This window comes from Lipophrys pholis (assembly GCF_963383615.2).
Source record: "Lipophrys pholis genome assembly, chromosome: 13".
Classification (NCBI taxonomy): Eukaryota; Metazoa; Chordata; class Actinopteri; order Blenniiformes; family Blenniidae; genus Lipophrys; species Lipophrys pholis.
The window spans coordinates 28,724,071-28,745,126 of NC_137632.1; the positions used below are offsets into that span (position 1 = coordinate 28,724,071).

General features: G+C 44.9%; 2 protein-coding genes across 2 annotated transcripts; both read right to left on the minus strand.

Annotated features, from left to right (window-relative positions):
- Window positions 1–1,247: 1,247 nt before the first annotated feature.
- Window positions 1,248–15,134, minus strand: sucla2 (succinate-CoA ligase ADP-forming subunit beta). The gene is made up of 11 exons (XM_080478685.1): window positions 15,035–15,134; window positions 12,467–12,647; window positions 11,210–11,309; window positions 9,820–9,982; window positions 8,294–8,422; window positions 7,332–7,470; window positions 5,396–5,557; window positions 4,504–4,646; window positions 4,145–4,265; window positions 2,601–2,689; window positions 1,248–2,484 (listed from the first exon to the last, which is right to left on the minus strand). Exons 1-11 carry the CDS (start codon window positions 15,116–15,118, stop codon window positions 2,410–2,412), a joined length of 1,386 nt encoding a protein of 461 aa, XP_080334811.1. The 5' UTR covers window positions 15,119–15,134; the 3' UTR covers window positions 1,248–2,409.
- Window positions 15,135–15,238: 104 nt separating this feature from the next.
- med4 (mediator complex subunit 4) lies at window positions 15,239–20,227 on the minus strand. The gene is made up of 7 exons (XM_080478014.1): window positions 20,129–20,227; window positions 19,331–19,397; window positions 18,712–18,882; window positions 18,482–18,539; window positions 17,300–17,386; window positions 17,084–17,215; window positions 15,239–16,661 (listed from the first exon to the last, which is right to left on the minus strand). Exons 1-7 carry the CDS (start codon window positions 20,200–20,202, stop codon window positions 16,495–16,497), a joined length of 756 nt encoding a protein of 251 aa, XP_080334140.1. The 5' UTR covers window positions 20,203–20,227; the 3' UTR covers window positions 15,239–16,494.
- Between the last annotated feature and the right edge of the window lie 829 nt (window positions 20,228–21,056).

The window sequence follows — 21,056 nt, forward strand, 5'->3', positions numbered from 1 at the left end:
ACAACAGCAGAGACGTCCAGTATGTCAGGGATCAACCTCCAGGGTTGGGAAGGGTACTTGAAAACTGTAATCCATTACAATTACAAGTTACCTGTCAAAAAAAGGAATCAGTAACTTACTCTAAGTACTAAAATAAAAAAGTAACGTACCAGAGTACTTTTAGTTACTTTTGGATTACTTCACCAGCAAAAATAAAGACAATAAAGAATAGAGTGTGTGACCTGCTCAGTGTGGTGAGAAACCTTCTACCAGCGTTCACAAACTTCACAGAAGAGGTTTTGAACCAGCAACCCTCAGTAACACATCAGGGGTCGAACACTGATTGTTTAAAAGAATCAAAACCACAATACAAATAAAGTTTTTAATTATTCAAACGTTCGTCCTCAAAACTATTTCTATTGAAGAAAATGTTCTCGTCTTGTTCAGAACAAAGAGAAGATCAGTAAAGGTAAAGAGGAAGAGTCCGGACCCGACCCGACCCGACCCGACCCAAACAACCTCTTCATTATATAAAGAGAGCAGTTGGATCTTTTAATGTCTAGAAATCCCCTGTAATGTTTAGATTATATGTTTTTTCATCAGAGACCTTTATAGACTTAATGTTTTTTTCTTTTTTAGTGACTTTCTGGATATTAAGTTTTTGAAGAACAATAAAAACCTTCTGTTACCAGGAACCACCGCAGTCCGAGTTGAGCCCTAACCACTGCACCGCTCAGGCCTGCCTGCTACGCGTCACATGGTGTGAACTAACCAATCAGAGGCTGCGTTTCCATTTCAAGCCAAACGGAGGAAGAAGCACAGACGAGTTTCTGTTCTCTGCTTTTATTTGTGTTTTACTCTCTGCGAGGAGCATAAATATTTTACAGAGCAAGAACATCCGTTTGGTTATTTACAAGATATAATAAATGACGTACAACTCACAATGTGTTTGGAGTGCTAGAGGAGGAAGAGGAGGAAGAAGAGGAAGAGGAGGAGGAAGAGGAGGAGGAAGAGGAGGAGGAGGAAGAGGAGGAGTGATCACTGAGGAAGCCTCTACAGAACCTGAAGGATTGGGAGGATTGAACTGTGGCGTGACGGCAGCAGGTTCTCTCAGTCAGCATGAAAACCCCAGAAAGAAAGAAACCGTTGGACTCCAGCGTCTCCACCTCTCCGCTCCACCTGCTCGCTCTACCTCACCGCTCCACCTGCTCGCTCCACCTCACCGCTCCACCTGCTCGCTCTACCTCACCGCTCCACCTGCTCGCTCCACCTCCTGTAACTTCCATCATCCAAACTGTCCGTGATTATAAATACGAGACGTGAAGCTTCGAGCTCCTTTGCAAGAGTTTGTGTGAAAATGTTCAGAATCAAGTGTTTTTATTTCAGTTTTCATCTTCAGACTAAAAACTAAAGAGAAAGTTCACTGAGAACGTTGAACCTTAGTGAGATGTAACGACCTTAAGTTTTCATAAAATGAAAAATGCAACTGAGAACTGGAAAATTACCATTTTTTAAAGTTGTGTTTGAAATGACAGGAAACATTTTGTAAAAAAACCACGACGCTCGAATGTTGTTTGTATCACCACTTTCAAATAGTAATAGTAATTCCCACTAGGAACTGGGATCTTTCCCACCTCCAGACACGAGACAGTTGCAGTTGGTTACAGGATTTTGACTTTGAGCAGGAAAGACTTTTTTGATTGTTTTTAAGAGCTTTTTTTTTTTTTTCAAACGACGGTGAAATGAATTTGAGTTCATTTTCACACAATTAAACTGCTGCTGCTTGGTTTCTCCAGAGAAGAAAAGGAAAAACCTGCTGTGGGATGGAAAAGGCTTTCTGATAGGCTGTGGAGGGAGGAGGCGGAGTCTAAAATCTGAGTGTGGCTTCTGATTGGTTATTCAGGAGGAAAAAGACAAAAGCAAAACATTCTTAATCCTGTAACATTCCTATTGAATCACACCGGGGCTAAAGTCAGGGGGTTGTGCGTATCGACTGAAGAGACATGGGAAAAGGGGGCGGAGACATTAGGACAGGGGGTGGGGATATTAGGACTGGGGGCGGAGACATTAGGACAGGGGGCGGGGATATTAGGACAGGGGGCGGGGATATTAGGACTGGGGGCGGAGACATTAGGACAGGGGGCGGGGATATTTGGATGGGGGCGGGGCCCTTGGAGCAGGGGTGGAGACATTAGGACCAGGGGTGGAGGCATTAGGACTGGGGGTGGAGACATTAGGACTGGGGGCGGAGACATTAGGACAGGAAGCGGAGACATTAGGACTGGGGGCGGAGACATTAGGACTGGGGGCGGAGCCATCACGCCACAGAAAAGACTTGTAGAAACTCCTAAAGAGGTTCGATGTCTCGCTTGGGGTGGGGGTGGGTGGGGGGTTAAAGGGGGGGTGAGAAGGTCAATCAGCATGTTTTCTTCAGATGGGAAGCTGGAAGGTGATGTCCACCTGAGCTTCCTTCGCCAGAGAGACGATCTCAGAAAGCTTTACAACCTGAGAGGAGAAAAACATTCAAACATGAGGCTGCCAGTGTGTGTGTGTGTGTGTGTGTGTGTGTGTGTGTGTGTGTGTGTGTGTGTGTGTGTGTGTGTGTGTGTGTGTGTGTGTACCATTTTGGCGGCCTCGTCCAGGTCGTCGCAGGCGAGGATCTTGAGCGGACTAGCAGCGATCAGAGCTTTGGCGTCGTCCACTCTGGTTCCTGAAAACACACAGAGGAGTTCATACATTCTGTTCTATCTTCTTATTTTATTCTATCTTCTTATTTTATTCTGTTCTATCTTCTTATTTTATTCTGTTTTATTTTCTTATTTTATTCTGTTTTATTTTCTTATTTTATTCTGTTCTATGCAGTAAGGGGTCAGAGGTCGGCCGACAGACATCATTTATAACATGGACACAACCAGTTTTCAGTATTTAGCTGTGTAATTTAGTATTACTACAGAAGTACACACACACACACACACACACACACACACACACACACTCTCATTAAATGTGTCACGTAAACGAGCTTTCACAATCTGACACCAACTACTGGCGCATCTGTAAAAGAGTAACGTTCGTTTAGAAACGATCCCGCAGCCTGAAGCCAGGAGCTTCATGTGTCTCATCATGGTGAAGTTTTATTTATCTAGTTATTTATTTTCATGATACAAGAGTCAATATTTACAACCTGAGGTCATTCTTGGCTCCTCCCACCACATCTAATCAAACCGAAGCTTCAAACACATGTAAAATGTTGACGCAGTTTAGTGTGTGTGTGTGTGTGTGTGTGTGTGTGTGTGTGTGTGTGTGTGTGTGTGTGTGTGTGTGTGTGTGTGTGTGTGTGAAGAGGATTTCCAGCTCTTTGTTCACACTCCTCCAGTAACGTGACGATAATTTCCAGGCTGAGGACTGAAGCTCTTTGCTGCCCCCTAGAGGAGAGCTGCAGTACAACCTTCAGATCAGGACTCTGCAACCTTTATTGCTCAACTTCGACCTTTTATTTGTTTGAACCGTTTAGTTTTATCTGTTTTACCTGTATCTTTTATCGACTTTATAATGTGTGAATTATGCACAGCACATGTTTACATCTGGTTTATTCTATTGTAAAGCACTTTGGTTCATTTAAATTGCTATAGAAATTAAATTGCTTTACACAAGGATAAAAATCTGTTGCCACAAAACCCTCCGACATGAAGAAAAAACATTTTGAATAAATTGTTAAAGTCATTTCTAGATTTTCCCTTTAAAGTTTTTTCCTTTTCCTTTTTCCATTTCACCGTTTCCCGCCGCTGCGTTCCTTCATCTTGTTTTAACTCCATTCATTTTTATGTTTTCCCTCCTTTTTCCACTTCTTATTTCATTTTCTTTTACCTATTATCCTCTTCCTGTAAAAAACAACTGAGTACTACCAATTTTAATAATTTCACTTTAAATATTCGGTGCTGTATTTTTGTATGAATTGAGTAGTTTGACCTATTTTATCAGTTCCAGCTCTTCTGTTTTAGCCGTTTTAAATTATTTTTCCTTTTTTAGCCTTTCTTTAATAATCTGTCTGTAAATAAAATAAAGCAAAATGTTTATTTACAAACGACGGTGTGGAAGTGTCCGGGAGCCGCTACAGGGGGTTGAGCGGCCCTGCTTTGGGGTCAGGTCGTCCTAGTGGCCGTACCTTGTAACCGCACCACGATGGGGATCTTGAGGTCCAGGTCTCTCACGGCCATGATGATCCCCTGAGCGATGACGTCACACCTCATGATGCCTCCGAAGATGTTCACCAGGATGGCCTGAACCTGGGCGGCGGCAGGAAACTCGTCAGCTGCATTTTATCCTTCGTGTTTTCAAAGTTCCGGCTCTTTTTAAGAGTTCAGGTTAAGACTTGCAGGTAATCTCAAAGGATTAGAGCAGAATAGAAACAATAACTGAACCCGACATTTAAATAAACGGTAAAGAAAATGTCACAATAGATTAATTAAATGAAAGTGGTAGCGTTAGCGTTAGCATTAGCAGCAGAAGCGGCGGTGTTCTTACCTTTCTGTCGGAGGTGATGAGTTTGAACGCCTCCGTCACCTGATGAGCCGTAGCTCCGCCCCCTACATCCAGGAAGTTGGCCGGCGTCCCACCGTGGAGCTTGATGATGTCCATGGTGGCCATGGCCAGACCGGCGCCGTTCACTGGAGGCGACGAAGAGGAGTCAGGTTACGGTACCTTCATCCTGTCAATCTAAACTTTAAACATCAAACGACCAAATACTGCCATGAGACTAGGAGGCCAGATTATAGAGCATCTCCCTCCGCTAACATCCAGATTATAGAGCATCTTCCTCCTCTCACAGCAGATTATAGAGCATCTCCCTCCTGTAACATCCAGATTATAGAGCATCTTCCTCCCCTCACAGCAGATTATAGAGCATCTTCCTCCTCTAACATCAGATTATAGAGCACCGTCCTCTCACAGCAGATCATAGAGCATCTTCCTCCTCTAACATCAGATCATAGAGCATCTTCCTCCTCTAACAGCAAATTATAGAGCATCTTCTCCCTCTAACATCAGATTATAGAGCACCTTCCTCCTCTAACATCAGATTAGAGAGCATCTTCCCCCCTCTAACAGCAGATTATAGAGCCTCTCCCTCCTCTAACAGCAGATTATAGAGCATCTCCCTCTCCAACATCAGATTATAGCCTCTTCCTCCTCTAACATCAGATTATAGAGCCTCTTCCTCCTCTAACAGCAGATTATAGAGCCTCTTCCTCCTCTAACATCAGATTATAGAGCATCCTGCTCACCACGACGCCCCCATGCATCCTGATTTTTGACATTTCATTTGTTAAAAGAGACGAGAAGCGACAGACAGAACCATCGACTAAACGTCAGCCTCCTCCTCCCTCCAGCTCCTCCGGTGACGTCGGCGCTCACTGACCCAGACAGCCGATGGTTCCGTCCAGGCCGATGTAGTTGAGGTCAGCTTTGGCAGCCTGCCGGTCCCGCGGGTCCTCCTGGGTCCAGTCCTGCATGTCGAACACCTTCTTCTGGCGGTACACCGCGTTGGAGTCGAAGTTGATCTTGGCGTCCATGCACATCACTGTGAACGAGCACGAGCATGAGAACGAGCATGAGAACGAGCATGAGAACGAGAACGAGCACGAGCACACCAAACACAGTTTAACATCAGAACTGCTGGAGGGATTTTGCACAACATGTTGATTTCAGCTTTCAGAAAGACATCTATAGCTCTATAGATCTATAGCTCTATAGATCTATAGCTCTATAGACTTTACGGCTTCATTCTGATTATAGCGACATTATTTATATTTCCCCAAACTTCTCACTTTCCCGGTTAGAAGTGGGAAAAGTCCCACTAACAAGTTCCACAAGAACAAACCATTAATTTCTCTCTTCTGCAGGAAGAAAAGTAGATTTCCACATCCAGTTGTGATTTCTATCAAATGTTTCCGGAGCAACAAAATCATGAAAACCATAATAAGAGCCTGCAGAAGGCCACTGGACCTCCTGTGAATCTTCACTGAACTTCCCACTTGGTTTCCCAGTGTGACTGGTGATAAAGCAGTCCCTCTGACCTGCTGCCACTCCGAGTGTGAATCCAGGTGAAAACACACACTGATCAATAGAGGCTCAATAAAAAGGCCCGGTGCGTCTTTAAGCGTGAAGGTCAGCGGATTCCTCTTTGGAGCAGCCGAGGAGCTCCTGCCTGAGGAGCTGGTCACCGTGGAGATGACAGAAACCATTAAACTGGGTCTCGCTCACTCAACCACACAGAATCAATCTCCTCGCCATCTGCAGCGTCCCCCCCCCCCCCCCCCCCAAATACAAACGCTGTTTCTGAGTCTTTGCTGGCGAGCAGCTTCTACATCCAGCCTGAAGACGAGCGTGACCTTTACCCAACACGGGCCGTGGAACTGAAGCAGCCGCTGCTCAACACTCTGACTCGCTCAACTGTCTGAACACAGTGTGGTCAGCTGAGCAGGAAGAGGAACACTCGTCTCTCGAGGAGGAGAAAATAAAATACTGAAACAAAGACTTACATTAAATCCTAGTTTATATATAAAGATATAGAGATAATATCTGCCCTCCCCCCTTTAGAGTTTTTCTAAATCTCCACTGTGGTCGGAGTTTCCAGGAATACTGACTTGTGGTGAGTCGGAGCTGCGATTATGTGTGAATTCAAGAAACGGAGAAAAATATCACTTTTTTTTTTTCAAACACCAGGTAAAGGTGTAAACGTGGCCTTGGAGGGCACGTCGCTCTACCTAATCTCACATTAGGAAATTCATCAAATCTACTGGAGCCGACGTGTTTTCATGTCTTTAGGATTGAAAGTTGTGTACTGGCGAGGATGGTGACAGGCTGTAACACACACACACACACACACACACGCTCACACGCACACACGCACACACACGCACACACACACACACACACACACACACACACACACACACACACACACACACACACACACACACACACACACACACACACACACACACACACACACACACACACACACACACACACACACACACACACACACACACACACACACACACACACACACACACAGTTCATCTGCCTTCAGTGGATATTGCATTGACTTCATTTCCCACACGTCTTCAACTAAGAATGTGATTTAAATTACATGGATTTTAATTTTCGTCCTGCTAGTCGCACGAGTCCTCGTTCATTAGTGTCCAGTCGCGATCCCGGTCCCATCAATACCCATGAACAAGAACACAAAACACACACGTCTGTCTTGATTAATTCGAATTTCCTCCAGACTGGAGTGTGTCCTGAAGGTTTAACTAAGAAGGTTCTACACCACGGTCAGGTTTGTGTACCGATGCCAGAGGAGTCCTCCACCATGGGGTTGATCTCCAACATGGAGGCGTCGTACTTGAGGAACACATTGTAGAGTTTCACCATGTTCTCCGCCGCCTCGTTGATCAGCGCCGGCGGGAAACCCATCTCCTGAGCCACCTGCAGAACATCAGAACCATGGGAGAACATCAGAACCATGTCAGCAGAACGTCAGAACCATGTCAGCAGAACATCAGAACCATGGGAGCAGAACATCAGAACCATGAGAGCAGAACATCAAAACCATGTCAGCAGAACATCAGAACCATGGGAGAACATCAGAACCATGTCAGCAGAACGTCAGGATGAGAAAACATCCTCATTTCCATCACGTATCCTCCACGTAGCACCACAAAGAGAAACTTTAAAAGTTCCATATAAAGGTCATCATGGCTCCTGAACTAAAATGTGTTTGACAGCTCTGCATTAGAGGAAAGGTGAGGTGCATCATGGGAGTGTTTTTAGATGGCTCTGCAGGAGGAGGAGGATTGATGGATGTGGTGAAGGAGTGACATGGACATGGTTGGTTGACGGCAGAGGAGAGGAAGACCATCACCGGTTCTGTATCAAACCTTCATCATCAAACCGTCAAATAAGTTCCAGGACGGACTTTTAGACTTTGATCAACCATTTTCACCCTGAAAACCACGAACAAGGAGGTTGTGAGCGAGAGAACGAGCTGCAGTGTCGCCATGACGACAACATCAAATATCTCCTTCTAGAAGTGTGAGAACGAGAGAAGTCTGCTGGGAACAAATCAACCATTGAACTGCATCAGGAGCCGAAGTCTAAACACTACCCCCCCACACACACCCCCACACACACCCCCACACACCCCCACACACACACACCCACACACCCCCCACCCCCACCCCCCCACACACACCCCACACACACACCCCCCACCCACCCCTGCCTTGTGACATCTCCTATTGATCGTTACCTTGACAGCCTGCTCCATCTTAATGCCCTCCACGATGTCGATGGGCTCCTTCACAATGGCGTCTGGGTTTTCCGCCGCCACGTCTTCGATGTTCACGCCCCCCTGCGAACTGCCAATCAGCACGGGGCCCTGCGGGACACAAACAGTCTCTTAACGCCGTCCACAGCTCGGGGAGGAGCTCTCGCCTTTATCTGATGCAGGCGGTGTATTAAACTTTACAGCTTTTCTTCAGACTCGTCAGGCTGTGAAGTCTAATCAGTGGAGTTCAAAGTGACTTTATTTCCTCCTTTTCTATCGAGAGTTTTTAAACTCTTAAAGGTCCTATCCTGTCAGTGGCGGGACTCGGCATCACTACTTATCCTCGACTTAACTTTTAGACCATTTAGAACATCGAGAACATTTAAAAAGTACCAGGAAGTAGAGAAATAAAGTCAAAAACCTCTACTGGAGCTCAGAGATTCTACAGCCTGTCACACATATAGGAAAATGACAATCTACTCAGATTACAGCTGGAAGGTCTCGCCATATGTGACTGATAAAACTTACTTTAATATCTATACACTGTGTTCGTATTGATTTGTATATTGACCTAATACATTTAGTATTTCTATAGATTTTCAAACTAAAAGTGTTTTGAGAGTGTATACTAACATTTACTGTCAATGCCTGTTCTTGTCTTTTTGTTCTTTTTTCTAATAATAATAGAATTTTATTCATTACTCACTTTTTAAACAATCTCAAAGTGCAACAAGAAAAAAAACCTGATTAAACTTAAAAAGTACGTAGAAAAACTAAACAGATTTATATGTTATTGGATTAAAAAAGACCATTTTTATTGTTGTTTATTGGTTGCAAACGAAATAAATCTCCCATCAGATTAATTATCCATCCATCATGTGATGATAGCCATGGACATAATTGGGAGAACGGAGCATAAAAATATAAAAATACACTCCGACAACATCACAACTGCATCTTTTTGTCTGAGGACAAACAAAACTGATGAGAAACGTCTCACAATGTGAAATAGAAGAAGAAGACAAACCGGGAGTCCGCCTGGACTCTGTTCACGCAACGTTTCAATTGAAAACGCTTCGTTTCAGAAACGTTTCATGTTTACACGGCAACGTTTCAAAAAGATTAACCACAGTGACATCTGGTGGCTGCAGACGGTATGACCGGCTGTATTTTCATATACGAGTCACAGGACCAGCGACCAACCAGGAAAGTTTAGGAAAAAAGCGAACGCTCATGCAGCAGCTCCAGGCCTCGACACTGCTGCATTTAAAAGATCTCGAGAAGGAGACACTTCGAATGACTTTTAATCTCAAGTTAAATCATCCGAGACGCGTCTGATTGCTGCGATCTGAAGTCAGAAACGGCCTCCAGCTTCAAGGACAACGAGGAGTCCTGCAGCAGATGGTTTGACAAAGTCCAGATCATTAACTCAGTCTGGATTACATGAAGAGGCAACTGAACCCAACCTCCTTCAGATTATTAAGCCATCCCAAGCCCCGCCCCCTCACCTGAAACGACCTCTCCATGGTGATGGCGAAGTAGTACTCCCTGCGCGGGTACCTGCGCTCGCAGATGAACACCTGGTTGCAGATGCGTCCTGCTTCCCCGGTCTGCTTGGTGTAGAGCTTTCGACCAATCATCTGGGAGGAAATGTCTCGGGCCTCCTCCGGCCTGAGGACAGCGGGGAGGAGCCATTAGGGAGGAGGAGCAATGAGAGAGGAGGAGGAGGAGGAGCAATCAGGGAGGAGAGAGGAGGAGGAGGAGCGATCAGGGAGGAGAGAGGAGGAGCAATAATCAGGGAGGAGAGAGGAGGAGGAGGAGCGATCAGGGAGGAGAGGAGAGAAGAGTGATCAGGGAGGAGAGAGGAGGAGGAGCAATCAGGGAGGAGAGGAGGAGTGATCTGGGAGGAGCGAGGAGGAGGAGCAATGAGGGAGGAGAGAGGAGGAGAGAGGAGGAGGAGCAATGAGGGAGGAGAGAGGAGGAGCGAGGAGGAGGAGCAATGAGGGAGGAAAGGGGAGAAGGAGCAATGAGGGTGGAGAGAGGAGGAGCAATGAGGGAGGAGAGAGGAGGAGGAGCAATCAGGGAGGAGAGAGGAGGAGGAGCAATCAGGGAGGAGAGAGGAGGAGGAGCAATCAGGGAGGAGAGAGGAGGAGGAGCAATGAGGGAGGAGAGAGGAGGAGAGAGGAGGAGAGAGGAGGAGGAGCAATGAGGGAGGAGAGAGGAGGAGGAGCAATCAGGGAGGAGAGAGGAGGAGGAGCAATGAGGGAGGAGAGAGGAGGAGAGAGGAGGAGGAGCAATGAGGGAGGAGGGAGGAGAGAGGAGGAGGAGCAATGAGGGAGGAGTAACACTGTGCTCATCAACATTCTAATGAGAACGTTTGTCTAAAATGTCAATTGAAAAAAAACCAAAGACAGTAAATCACTGGATTTTACCAGGAAACTGTTTCCTGGTAAAATCCATTAAAGTAGCTGCTTTATTTCCCATAATTCCTTGTGGCGGCTACTGACTGAAACCATTGATGTTCAAACCACAGTACACAAGCTCCCTCTAGTGGTACACGGAGGAATATCAAAAATATATGAAAAAATCTAGAAACACAATAAAACTCAGAACGTAGAAACATAGAAACAGATATTAGGCATCTTCTCTATATCAAACTCAACGTCCATCTGATTCATGCAAAAAGCAGAATGATACTTCTTAGTAAATATAAAGTTTTTCTACTGAGATCATCTGGGAGTTAATAATATTTTTAACAAAGAATAATCCTCCTTCCAGGAGTTAAAAGTGTATGCTCATGAAAACCAACCACAACCAGGAAACCAGTTAAAGAAAAAGAACTATGGCTGCTGCACTCCATATTAGTAACTGATTACTAATGGACAGTGGATTACTCACGAGTAGACGATCCTCACGCCGCCCTTCAGTCCGCCCTCAAACGTGCCCTTTCCTCTGCCTCCAGCCAGAACCTGAGCTTTCACCACCAGGTCCTTCGATCCTGTCGGGACACCAGCTCGTCAGCCAATCACACAACAGCACAGCCACGACACCTTTTACCCTTTTAATGGGATTAATACCTCAGGAACGAGTCACGCCATTTACAGTAACCCAAGAAGTACTTTTCCATAGAGTTGTTATGAGGGACTGTGGTGACAGAGGAGCTTCCTATCTACAGAACCTCTCTCCAGGTGCTGGAGCTTCTCTTTAATCTGGACTCTGTTCTGGGGTTTCATCTGAAAACTGAGCAGGTAACTGATCCCACTGAAGCAGGAGGAGGCTATGTTTAGACTGTGTGTGTGTGTGTGTGTGTGTGTGTGTGTGTGTGTGTGTGTGTGTGTGTGTGTGTGTGTGTGTGTGTGTGTGTGTGTGTGTGTGTGTGTGTGTGTGTGTGTGTGTGTGTGTGTATTTCTATCAGGAGACAGGAGGGACTATTAGGAGACAGGAGGGTCTATCAGGAGACAGGAGGGACTATGAGGAGACAGGAGGGACTATTAGGTGACAGGAGGGACTATCAGGAGACAGGAGGGACTATCAGGAGACAGGAGGGACTATTAGGAGACAGGAGGGTCTATCAGGAGACAGGAGGGACTATGAGGAGACAGGAGGGACTATCAGGAGACAGGAGGGACTATCAGGAGACAGGAGGGACTATTAGGTGACAGGAGGGACTATCAGGAGACAGGAGGGACTATCAGGAGACAGGAGGGACTATTAGGAGACAGGAGGGTCTATCAGGAGACAGGAGGGACTATTAGGAGATAGGAGGGACTATCAGGAGACAGGAGGGACTATTAGGAGACAGGAGGGACTATTAGGTGACAGGAGGGACTATTAGGTGACAGGAGGGACTATTAGGAGATAGGAGGGACAGGAGGGACTATCAGGAGACAGGAGGGACTATTAGGAGACAGGAGGGTCTATCAGGAGACAGGAGGGACTATTAGGAGATAGGAGGGACTATCAGGAGACAGGAGGGACTATTAGGAGACAGGAGGGACTATTAGGTGACAGGAGGGACTATTAGGTGACAGGAGGGACTATCAGGAGACAGGAGGGACTATTAGGAGATAGGAGGGACAGGAGGGACTATCAGGAGACAGGAGGGACTATTAGGATGTATCCATGGTGTGTGTTCATGTAGAACTGTCCTCTTACCGATCTGCTTGGCCACGGAGTACGCCTCCTCCGAGGAGCTGGCCACCATGCCGGCCGGCACGGCGATGCCAGCTTCCTTCAGCAGGCCGATGCTCATGTACTCGTGTAGGGAGAGGTTCCTCTGCTGCTGCTGCTGGGGGGGCACGTGGCCTCCCAGCAGACCCGGAGAACCAGCCAGAACCTGCAGGAACAGGCTCCATCAGTCTATCGGGTATATTTAAATACATTTCCTGTCACATTGGTCCTGATTTGAAGAAGAAAGAGGACACACCTGGAAAACAAGGATGATTGACTTTTTAACAGGAAGTGAAGAAAACGGCGTGGAAGAGGAAACCTTCAACCATTTTACACAATCAATTCCACTCAGATTAATGGAAATAAGCTCATAGATTCATTTTAAAACGAGGAAAATACTAAAAATCCACTGCTGTGAAATCCTCTGGAGACGTTCTGAACACCGAGGAATCGTGTTTGATGACGTAAAGACGTCAAACTAAAAGTTTCTCATCAGCTCAGATTTTCTTTACAATGTGGAAAATCTACAAAAAGCATCGACGAAGATTCTCGATGTAAAAATAGAAAATTAGTCCTGAGAAATTCCTTTGAGCCTTTAAATTCGAAGACTTTGGCGAGTGTGTTTTCATTGACAGCGGCTGGTTTAGAGCGGCAGTCTGCAACCGACCAAAGGAGAGGTTTTAAAAATGTTAGAAAATTCATCTGGAGCCACAACACATGCTATTTATCTGGAAAGAACAAACATTTTAAAAATGTTTTGAACAAACTAAACGGTCTACAATCTAGTAAGACTGTTATTAGGGACGGAGCCCAAAAGGCCAGGACCCTATTGTATTTCTAATGCTCCACTCCTGGCGTGGCTTTGAGCCCAAATCTGACCCACGTAACACATTCGAATGTTGATGTAAAAAATGAACCCCCAGAGTTCCAAAATGTGCTCTGTAGCGACACCTACACACACTAAAACAGCCACCACAGCCCAGAGGAACGTCGTAGATCAAACCAAAACTCAATTGTTCGTCTGGTCGAGCCCTAACAATCAGCTGCTGATCACCCCCCCCGACCTAAAGCCAACTTTTTATTCTACTTTTTTGAGATGTACCTGTATGTCATCTAATAAAACATATAATCTGGTGACAGTCGGAGCATGGACAGGTTATGGAGACCTGAATTTGTTTCCAGCAGGTGGCGCTATGGCTGTGATGAGGACCAGGCTCTGAGGCTTTCAAAATAAAAGCCCCCCCCCCACATTTTTAAAAAAAATTTTTTTTTTTGTTGAAACGTTCAAAATTGATCTATTTGATCGATATGTAATCCTCCCTGTAATCTCAGCTCTTTCCAGAGTGTGTCAGATCTGATAATCTCTACAACAACATGAAGGTGGAACCCTCGCCAAGGTGTTTCTGTAACGGTTCAATCAGCCGGACGGCTCGTCGGTTCCTGCCTGAAGGAAAAACAACAGAAATCCAAGACATGCGGAGAAAAATGCAAACGTGCATGTTGAGTACTCCTGATATCAGAAAAGTTGTGTTTTTGTCGCCGTTTACAGCCGTGTATTTTAGAAAGCGTTGCTTTCTAAGTTCTGCATGTTCTCCCTGTGCAGGTTTGGGTTTTTCTCTCACGTTTCCAAAAGAGGTCTGCGTAAATGTGAGTGTGTGTGACTCTATTTTCTTGGTGTTTGTCACGGAGTGATGACCCGTCAGGCGTAAGCTGCCTTCATCCGCTGTCAGCTGGGGTCGACTTCAACACCCACAACCCTGAACTGGATGAAGTGGCATCAGAAAATAGACGAACGGAAGACGAAGGAAGCGTTCATATACTTTCAACTGTAAGTAGTACCTCGTCGGCTGCTCCCTCTTCCAGGGGTTATCGTTGCAGCTTGCGTCGTAGACTTGGATGGTTTTCACATCGTTTACACCTCAAAGTGGGATTTAAAAGCGAGGTTTCTCACACTCGAGAGACTAAAAACAAGTCCTACAAAGATTGGAGCATCTACTGACATCATGGCTCAATTATTTCCATTGATTATTGGGATTATTTTGAATGGATTGATAAGAGTATGAGAATTTAACTTTGACAGTTTATTAACTTTGTGGCTCCTGAATGGTTGGTGTGTGTGTGTGTGTGTGTGTGTGTGTGTGTGTGTGTGTGTGTGTGTGTGTGTGTGTTTTATCCAAAGGGACAGATGCTATCTTCAGATCTGCCGCTAGAGGTCACTGAGGAGCCCCGCGCATGTTTCTCTCCCAATAAACGAAATATACAAATTAAGTGAAAAGCTCTTGATATGAACTCAAACTAAACTGTTCAGAGTGTGTGTGTGAGAGAGAGTGTGTGTGTGTGTGAGGGTGTGTGTGTGAGAGAGAGTGGTCCCGCTAACCCCGCGCTACTTAGCATGTTAGCCGAACCAACGGAAACTCAATGGAGCTGTGCTAATGTCAGATTTGACCCTGCCAGCTTTCAGACAAACTACGACCTCCACGAGGGGCGTGCAACCGCCACGGACCCGCAGCCCGAAAGCTCGGGATGTTGGCTTCAGATTGAACCCACACTCACCTTGGAGGCGGAGCTGAGGGTGCTTCTGGCTCCCGAAGTTCTCAGGCTAGCCGTCAGACGGCCGCAGATCAGGGACGTCGCCATGTCTCCCTGCTCAGCGGAATACGGAGTGCGCATGCGCAAAGGGTGTGCTGTCCGCTGTGATCCATTCACTGACCACAGGAAATCATTAAAGCACCATATCTAAACAAGCACTCAGTCATCCGCTGTACACGATTTATTAACGTGTGACGTTCACGTATGTTAAAACGTGACTGTCTGCACATATAATTAAAATCAAAATGCATGATTACACCACAATACAAAAATCTGAATCTGTTTATGGCAATCATTTCAAAAATTGCCTAATTTACAAGGCGTTCCTGAAGGCAGCACTGCCCAGGCCTTCACTCGATGTAATTTTAGCCTCACTGTGAACTTTAACCTAAAACAAGAAATGTTTTAGAGGTAAAACCATGAAAAATCATGTTAAAGCTCACAGTCTATACATGGAGGGGATACCAATCTAGAAAATAATTATATTCTGTTTTCAAAAAGTTTTGTTTTTTCAAATAAATATGTAGGCAATGGGTCATACTCGCACAAACTAACCACTCCCAAACTTTGAAATTGTAAAAGAACAGATAGTTTAGATTTTCAGTGTGTATCAAAACATTTCACCGACACTGTGTCTAAAATAGAAAGAGTTTTCCACGTGATCCAGCGAGTCAAGGACAAACTCTGCAACCAGGCAGTCTGAAGCAAAAAAGTATTTATTTTCAAGACCATGTATGTACAAGCATATCTACATATTATCTTATATGGTCAAAACAAACCGCTCACATCATTTTACAAATATCTGTAAGTGTCACACAAACTAGGATCACGAGGAGAGGAATAATTCTGCAGATTAGAGGGATTTTTTGACGATTCTTCTGTCTTTGTGAAATGAATGTGTTAATTTCCATGAACTGTCCTGGTCCTGTTTGAATGTAAACTTGCCAATAAACCCATAAATATGCACAATTACACTCTAAAAATAGAATGTGGATTTACCCCACGAACGAGCAGTCATCAGAGCAGCCGGAAAGAAAACTAAACGTTTAGATTTTAGAACAGATTTATCCAAAATTGAGACATCACACATTTTACTTAAGATTCACCAAAGTTTTACCAAAATTGTCTGTTTCCGTTCACAGGTTCATTAATTCTAATCAAACAACATCCAGTCGTTTCAGTGTGAAAGTATTTTTCATGTTCGTCTTCATAATGATCAAACATCTGTAACATCAGTCTGCTTGACCTCTGACCTGTACCTTTAAATGAAGTGAAATGTCTCAGAGTTTAGGTTATCTGCTTGCACGTTGCACCAGGTGATCCCACACACTCACACACTCACACACTCACACACTCACACACTCACACACTCACACACTCACACACTCACACACTCACACACTCACACACTCACACACTCACACTCAGTCGGAATCGCTGCTGCTGCTGGAGGAGTCTGTGGACATGGCCTCCACGTCGTCCTCGTTCTCCTTGTTGTGACCCGGGGGCTCCAGGCCAAAGTCGTTGCCGTGGTGGGGGGGCAGCATGCCCACTGACACATCCGACGGTGGGTAGTGGGGGGTGAGCACATCTGGGGGGGGACAGGGGGGGGGTGAGACACTGAGCTCCACTTCTCACATTAACTCACTTTGTGAGTCTGAAATAAGCTGGATTAGGTCATTTAATAATATATATCTATATATATATAGATATATAAATGATTTTCTGATGGCGCATCAGGATCTCAACCCTGTGAGTTTCACATCAACTCAAACATTTCAGTCAAACTTTGGATTTAAACTTAAAGTCGTTCATTCATTCGCCACTGAGGCTCAAACGAAACCCTGAAAATCACGTTTCACCATTATTGTCTCAGAAAGTGTAAAACTGAACAAAATCAGACACATTTCACAACTTCTATCCTGAACTGGACTGTTGCTGAAAGTCGAAGGTGATATTTGGGATGATAAATGATCCCATGGCTCCGTGAGGGGGAGAGGTTGTCTGGGTTACCTGGCAGCCTGCCAGCAGCCAGCGCGTCTCCCGGCAGGTGTCCGTTCACGCCGTTGGTGGGCAGGTTGGCCATGTGACCCAACATCCCGCTGCGCATCTCCAGGTCTGTGGGGTAAGGTCTGCGAGGGTCGCCTGGTGGCAGGAGATAGAGGGAGGTTAGAGAGGAGGAGAGGAGGAGGAGGAGGCGAGGAGGAGGAGGAGGTAAGGGATTCGTACCGGGGACCCAGTTGAGAGGAGCACACACGGCGTTACTGGCACTGATCCTGTGAGCGTATTTGATGATCTCCTCCGAGGAAATGCTTCCTGCAAAGAGGAAGTTAAAAAAAATGAGTGAGCGGCCTGAGAGAGAGGAAGAAGGTGGAGTAAAGAGGAGGACAAGGAGGAAGAGGAGTGGTAACTACTCCAGGATGAAACAGGACAGGAAGATGAGGACAGAGAGAACATGGAGTAACGAAAAAAACAAATGCAAGAAGAGGATGGAAGGAAGGAAGGAAGGAAGGGAGGATGAAAAACATGGAGGAGGAAAGGGAGTAGAATGACAAAAAAGAAAGGATGGAGGAAGATGAAAAAGAAGACAACAAGGAGGGAAACAAGCAGGATGAAGAGAAGATATAGAAAAGGAGAACTAAGGACATGGAGAAGGAGAAGGAGAAGAGGAAGACAGCGGAAGAGAAAACAAGACAATCATGGAGCAAAATGGAGGAGCAGAAGAAAATGATTAAAGAGAAGAAGGTGAAGAAAGAGGAGAAGAAAGAGAGAATTGGGGAGAGAAAGAAAAGAAAGTAGAACAGTGTGGAAGAAATGAGGAGTAGAAGATGGTGAAAAAGGCAGAGAGAGAAAGAAGGTGAAGACAATGAAGAAGGGAAAAGAGGAGAAGGTAAAGCTCCTTCTTCACCTCCTCTTCTGTGACAGAGGGAGAGAAAGGAGGAGTCGAGAGAAGTGGGAGAATAGGAAGAGAAATGAGAAGAAAGAAAAAGGGGACAAAAGGGAAAGAGTGAGAGGAAAAAGAAGAGAAAATGAGGAGTAAATTTAAAAAGAAGAAAATCACAGAAGAAAAGATCAGAAAACAGAAGGGAAGATGAAAGAAGTGAAAGAAGAGAGGAGATGATGAACAGGAAAGAAAGAGGAGAAGGAAGAGAAGTAAAGCAGGATGAAGAACAGGAAGGAGAAAAAGGGAAAAGAGAAAAAAGAAGTGGGAGATGATGACAGAGGGAGAAGGAATCAAAAAATCTGAGGAGGATGAGAAGACGTGAAAGAAAGGAGGAAAAGTAGGGAAATAGGAGGGAGAGCGTAAAGAAAGAATGAAGAAGAGGGAGGTGGAAGGACTCAGAAGAAGGTGAAGAATGTGAGAAGAGAGAAAGAAATGGTGGAGGAGAAGATGAGGGAGCCGTGACTCACCTTTCCTGGCCTTGTCGATGGATTTGAGTTTCTCTTTGGCCTGATAGACGGCAGTGGCCTGAAAGAGAGAGAGAGGGTGAGGAGGGGGGGGGGGGGGGGGGGGTGGGGGGGGGGGGGGGGGGGGGGGGGGGGGGGGGGGGGGAGTGGGGAGGGGGGGGGGGGGGAGAGAGAGAGAGAGAGAGAGAGAGAGAGAGAGAGAGAGAGAGAGAGAGACGAGTGTAGAGACCCACCAGGATGTGCTCGGCCTCCTTCAGCTGCTTCTGCAGCTGCTGGATGTCACTGTCCCGCTTCTCCACCTCCTTCTCCAGCTGCTGCATCTCCTGGTGGACCTTCCCCTGCTGCTGGGCCTCCTGCATCAGGTCCTGGAACTCCCGGTCCCTCTGCACCAGCAGCTCCAGGATCTACACACACACACACAGAGGTTCACTGACACACTGCACAACAGACCTCCAACCGATCCGCCACAATCAAATGAAAATGAAATACTTTGCTTGGATTGTAAGAGGTCATGGTTATGGGCACGTCTCTCACTAGATTAAAAAAAAAAAATGAAATAAACTGGAATACTCGAGCTGACCAGCGAAGATTAAAAACTAAACCAGGGGTGTCAAACACAGCGAAGAATAGTGCCAAAATAAGTTTAAACTTAGGACATTTTAGCTTGTTGAAACGCAGATGAGAAAAATGTCAATACGCTTTCTTTTTTTTACAAAAACCAAAGAATTACAACAGAAAATGACCAATAAATGTGTGTGTGTGTGTGTGTGTGTGTGTGTGTGTGTGTGTGTGTGTGTGTGTGTGTGTGTGTGTGTGTGTGTGTGTGTGTGTGTGTGTGTGCGTGTGTGAGACCTGTGTGTCCTCTCCTGGCTGTGGTAGCTTCTGACTCCTGGACAAAGCCAACATCTCGATCAGCTCCCTGAAGTACAAACACAAAACATTAGATCACGGAGACGTAAAAGTAAAACATTGAAATTAAACATTTTAATCTGGACGCTCCTCCAGTACACTAACTACTTGAAATAACATTTCCTGGATTTGCATGTCTGTGGTTTATTTTCTCATCTAATGGTCTATTTGAGGTTTTTGCATGTAGCTGTTGGTATTGAATTGTTCTTCACTTTGTCTGTATTTGACTGTTTGTTTTTTCAATATTCTTGGCTCATTTTCATGTTGTTTTTTCCTGTCTCTCTGTTGGACCCGAATTTCCACTTTTGATTGTTATGCAAGCTTTACTCATCACTTAGTTTGTAATTAAGTTTTTCAGCGTTTTGCATGCCTTTGTGTTTATATTTATACAACTGTAAGCTCATTCTGTAGCTTGATTTAGTTTAAATATCCAGATTATACGCACTTGACGCATTTTAGGACGTTCGCATACCTAAAGCAGCATCGTTTTCAAACACAGTTAAATGAAACCTCTTAATTTAGAAGATCCCCCAGTACAATATTAACTTAAAATATCATTTTTCGTTGTTTAGACTCATTTCTCGTGTGTTTTCTCTTTGAATTGAAGCCCAGGTTTCCTCTCTGCCCGGAGTCTGGCAGGTTTTGAGTACCTAAAAACAAACTCTCTGCAGATTTAAAATAACACCAACAATAAGCTTCTTTAACTGAATTAAAAATCGGACGGGATGAGCCAAACAGTACCTCGATAAAACCTCCAGGTCGTCCAGGACAGACAGGAGCCGCTCTTTGGTGGGCTTCTCCGACACCGCCGCCATGCTTTTTCTTTTCTCTCCACTTCCGCTCAGCACCGGAAGTGGAAGCCCTAGTGTGGAGACGCCGCCTCCTGCTGGTGGAGGGTGTGTACTACAAAAACATGAATAAAAAAATCTAATTCTAGTCAATCTGCGAGTAAATCACAAATGTGTTCTATGAAGTATTTCATATATTTATTTGCAAAATTGCGTCAATGACACAGAAAAGAAAGTAGAAAGTGTGAGAGGGGAAAACCACTGTCGGTTTTAATGCATTGTACACTGAAATAATTACACTCCTATTAGATAAAACGGCAAATAAACAACCAAAAAGTATCTAATCTCATACAATTCGTTGGTTTTTATTAAAGATAGATGTGAATTTATTGACCTTTACTACTCTCCTTTAAAACACCTCCGTCAGTAAATTACTAACATTGTGTAATTGCACATTTTCCCTTCTTCTTCCTCTCACTCTTTCCCTTTTGTCCACTTTTTCTCACTTCTCTTTTTCTTCCTATTCTCCCACTTCTCTCTCTACTCCTCCTTTCTCCTTTTCTTTTCACTCCCTGCGTGTACTTCTCCTTCTTCTGTTTCTATTTCCCAAAACCATTTTGATGTATGAGGGTATATACTGAAAAATTTGCGACAACATCCGCCAATACCTATCTATCTATCTATCTATCTATCTATCTATCTATCTATCTATCTATCTATCTATCTATCTATCTATCTATCTGTCTATCTATCTGTCTATCTATCTGTCTATCTATCTATCTATCTATCTATCTATCTATCTATCTATCTATCTATCTATCTATCTATCTATCTATCTATCTATCTATCTATCTATCTATCTATCTATCTGTCTATCTATC

Coding starts and splice junctions, on each gene's coding strand:
- med4 (XM_080478014.1), bottom strand. CDS start 20,202: ATGGCGGCGGTGTCGGAGAAGCCCACCAAAGAGCGGCTCCTGTCTGTC. Junction 18,540..18,711: donor AGGAGGCCGAGCACATCCTG/GTGGGTCTCTAC, acceptor TCTCTCTTTCAG/GCCACTGCCGTCTATCAGGC. Junction 16,662..17,083: donor GGCTGCTGGCAGGCTGCCAG/GTAACCCAGACA, acceptor GTCCCCCCCCAG/ATGTGCTCACCCCCCACTAC.
- sucla2 (XM_080478685.1), bottom strand. CDS start 15,118: ATGGCGACGTCCCTGATCTGCGGCCGTCTGACGGCTAGCCTGAGAACT. Junction 8,423..9,819: donor CCATGGAGAGGTCGTTTCAG/GTGAGGGGGCGG, acceptor TGTGTCCCGCAG/GGCCCCGTGCTGATTGGCAG. Junction 4,647..5,395: donor CGGAACCATCGGCTGTCTGG/GTCAGTGAGCGC, acceptor CGTCGCCTCCAG/TGAACGGCGCCGGTCTGGCC.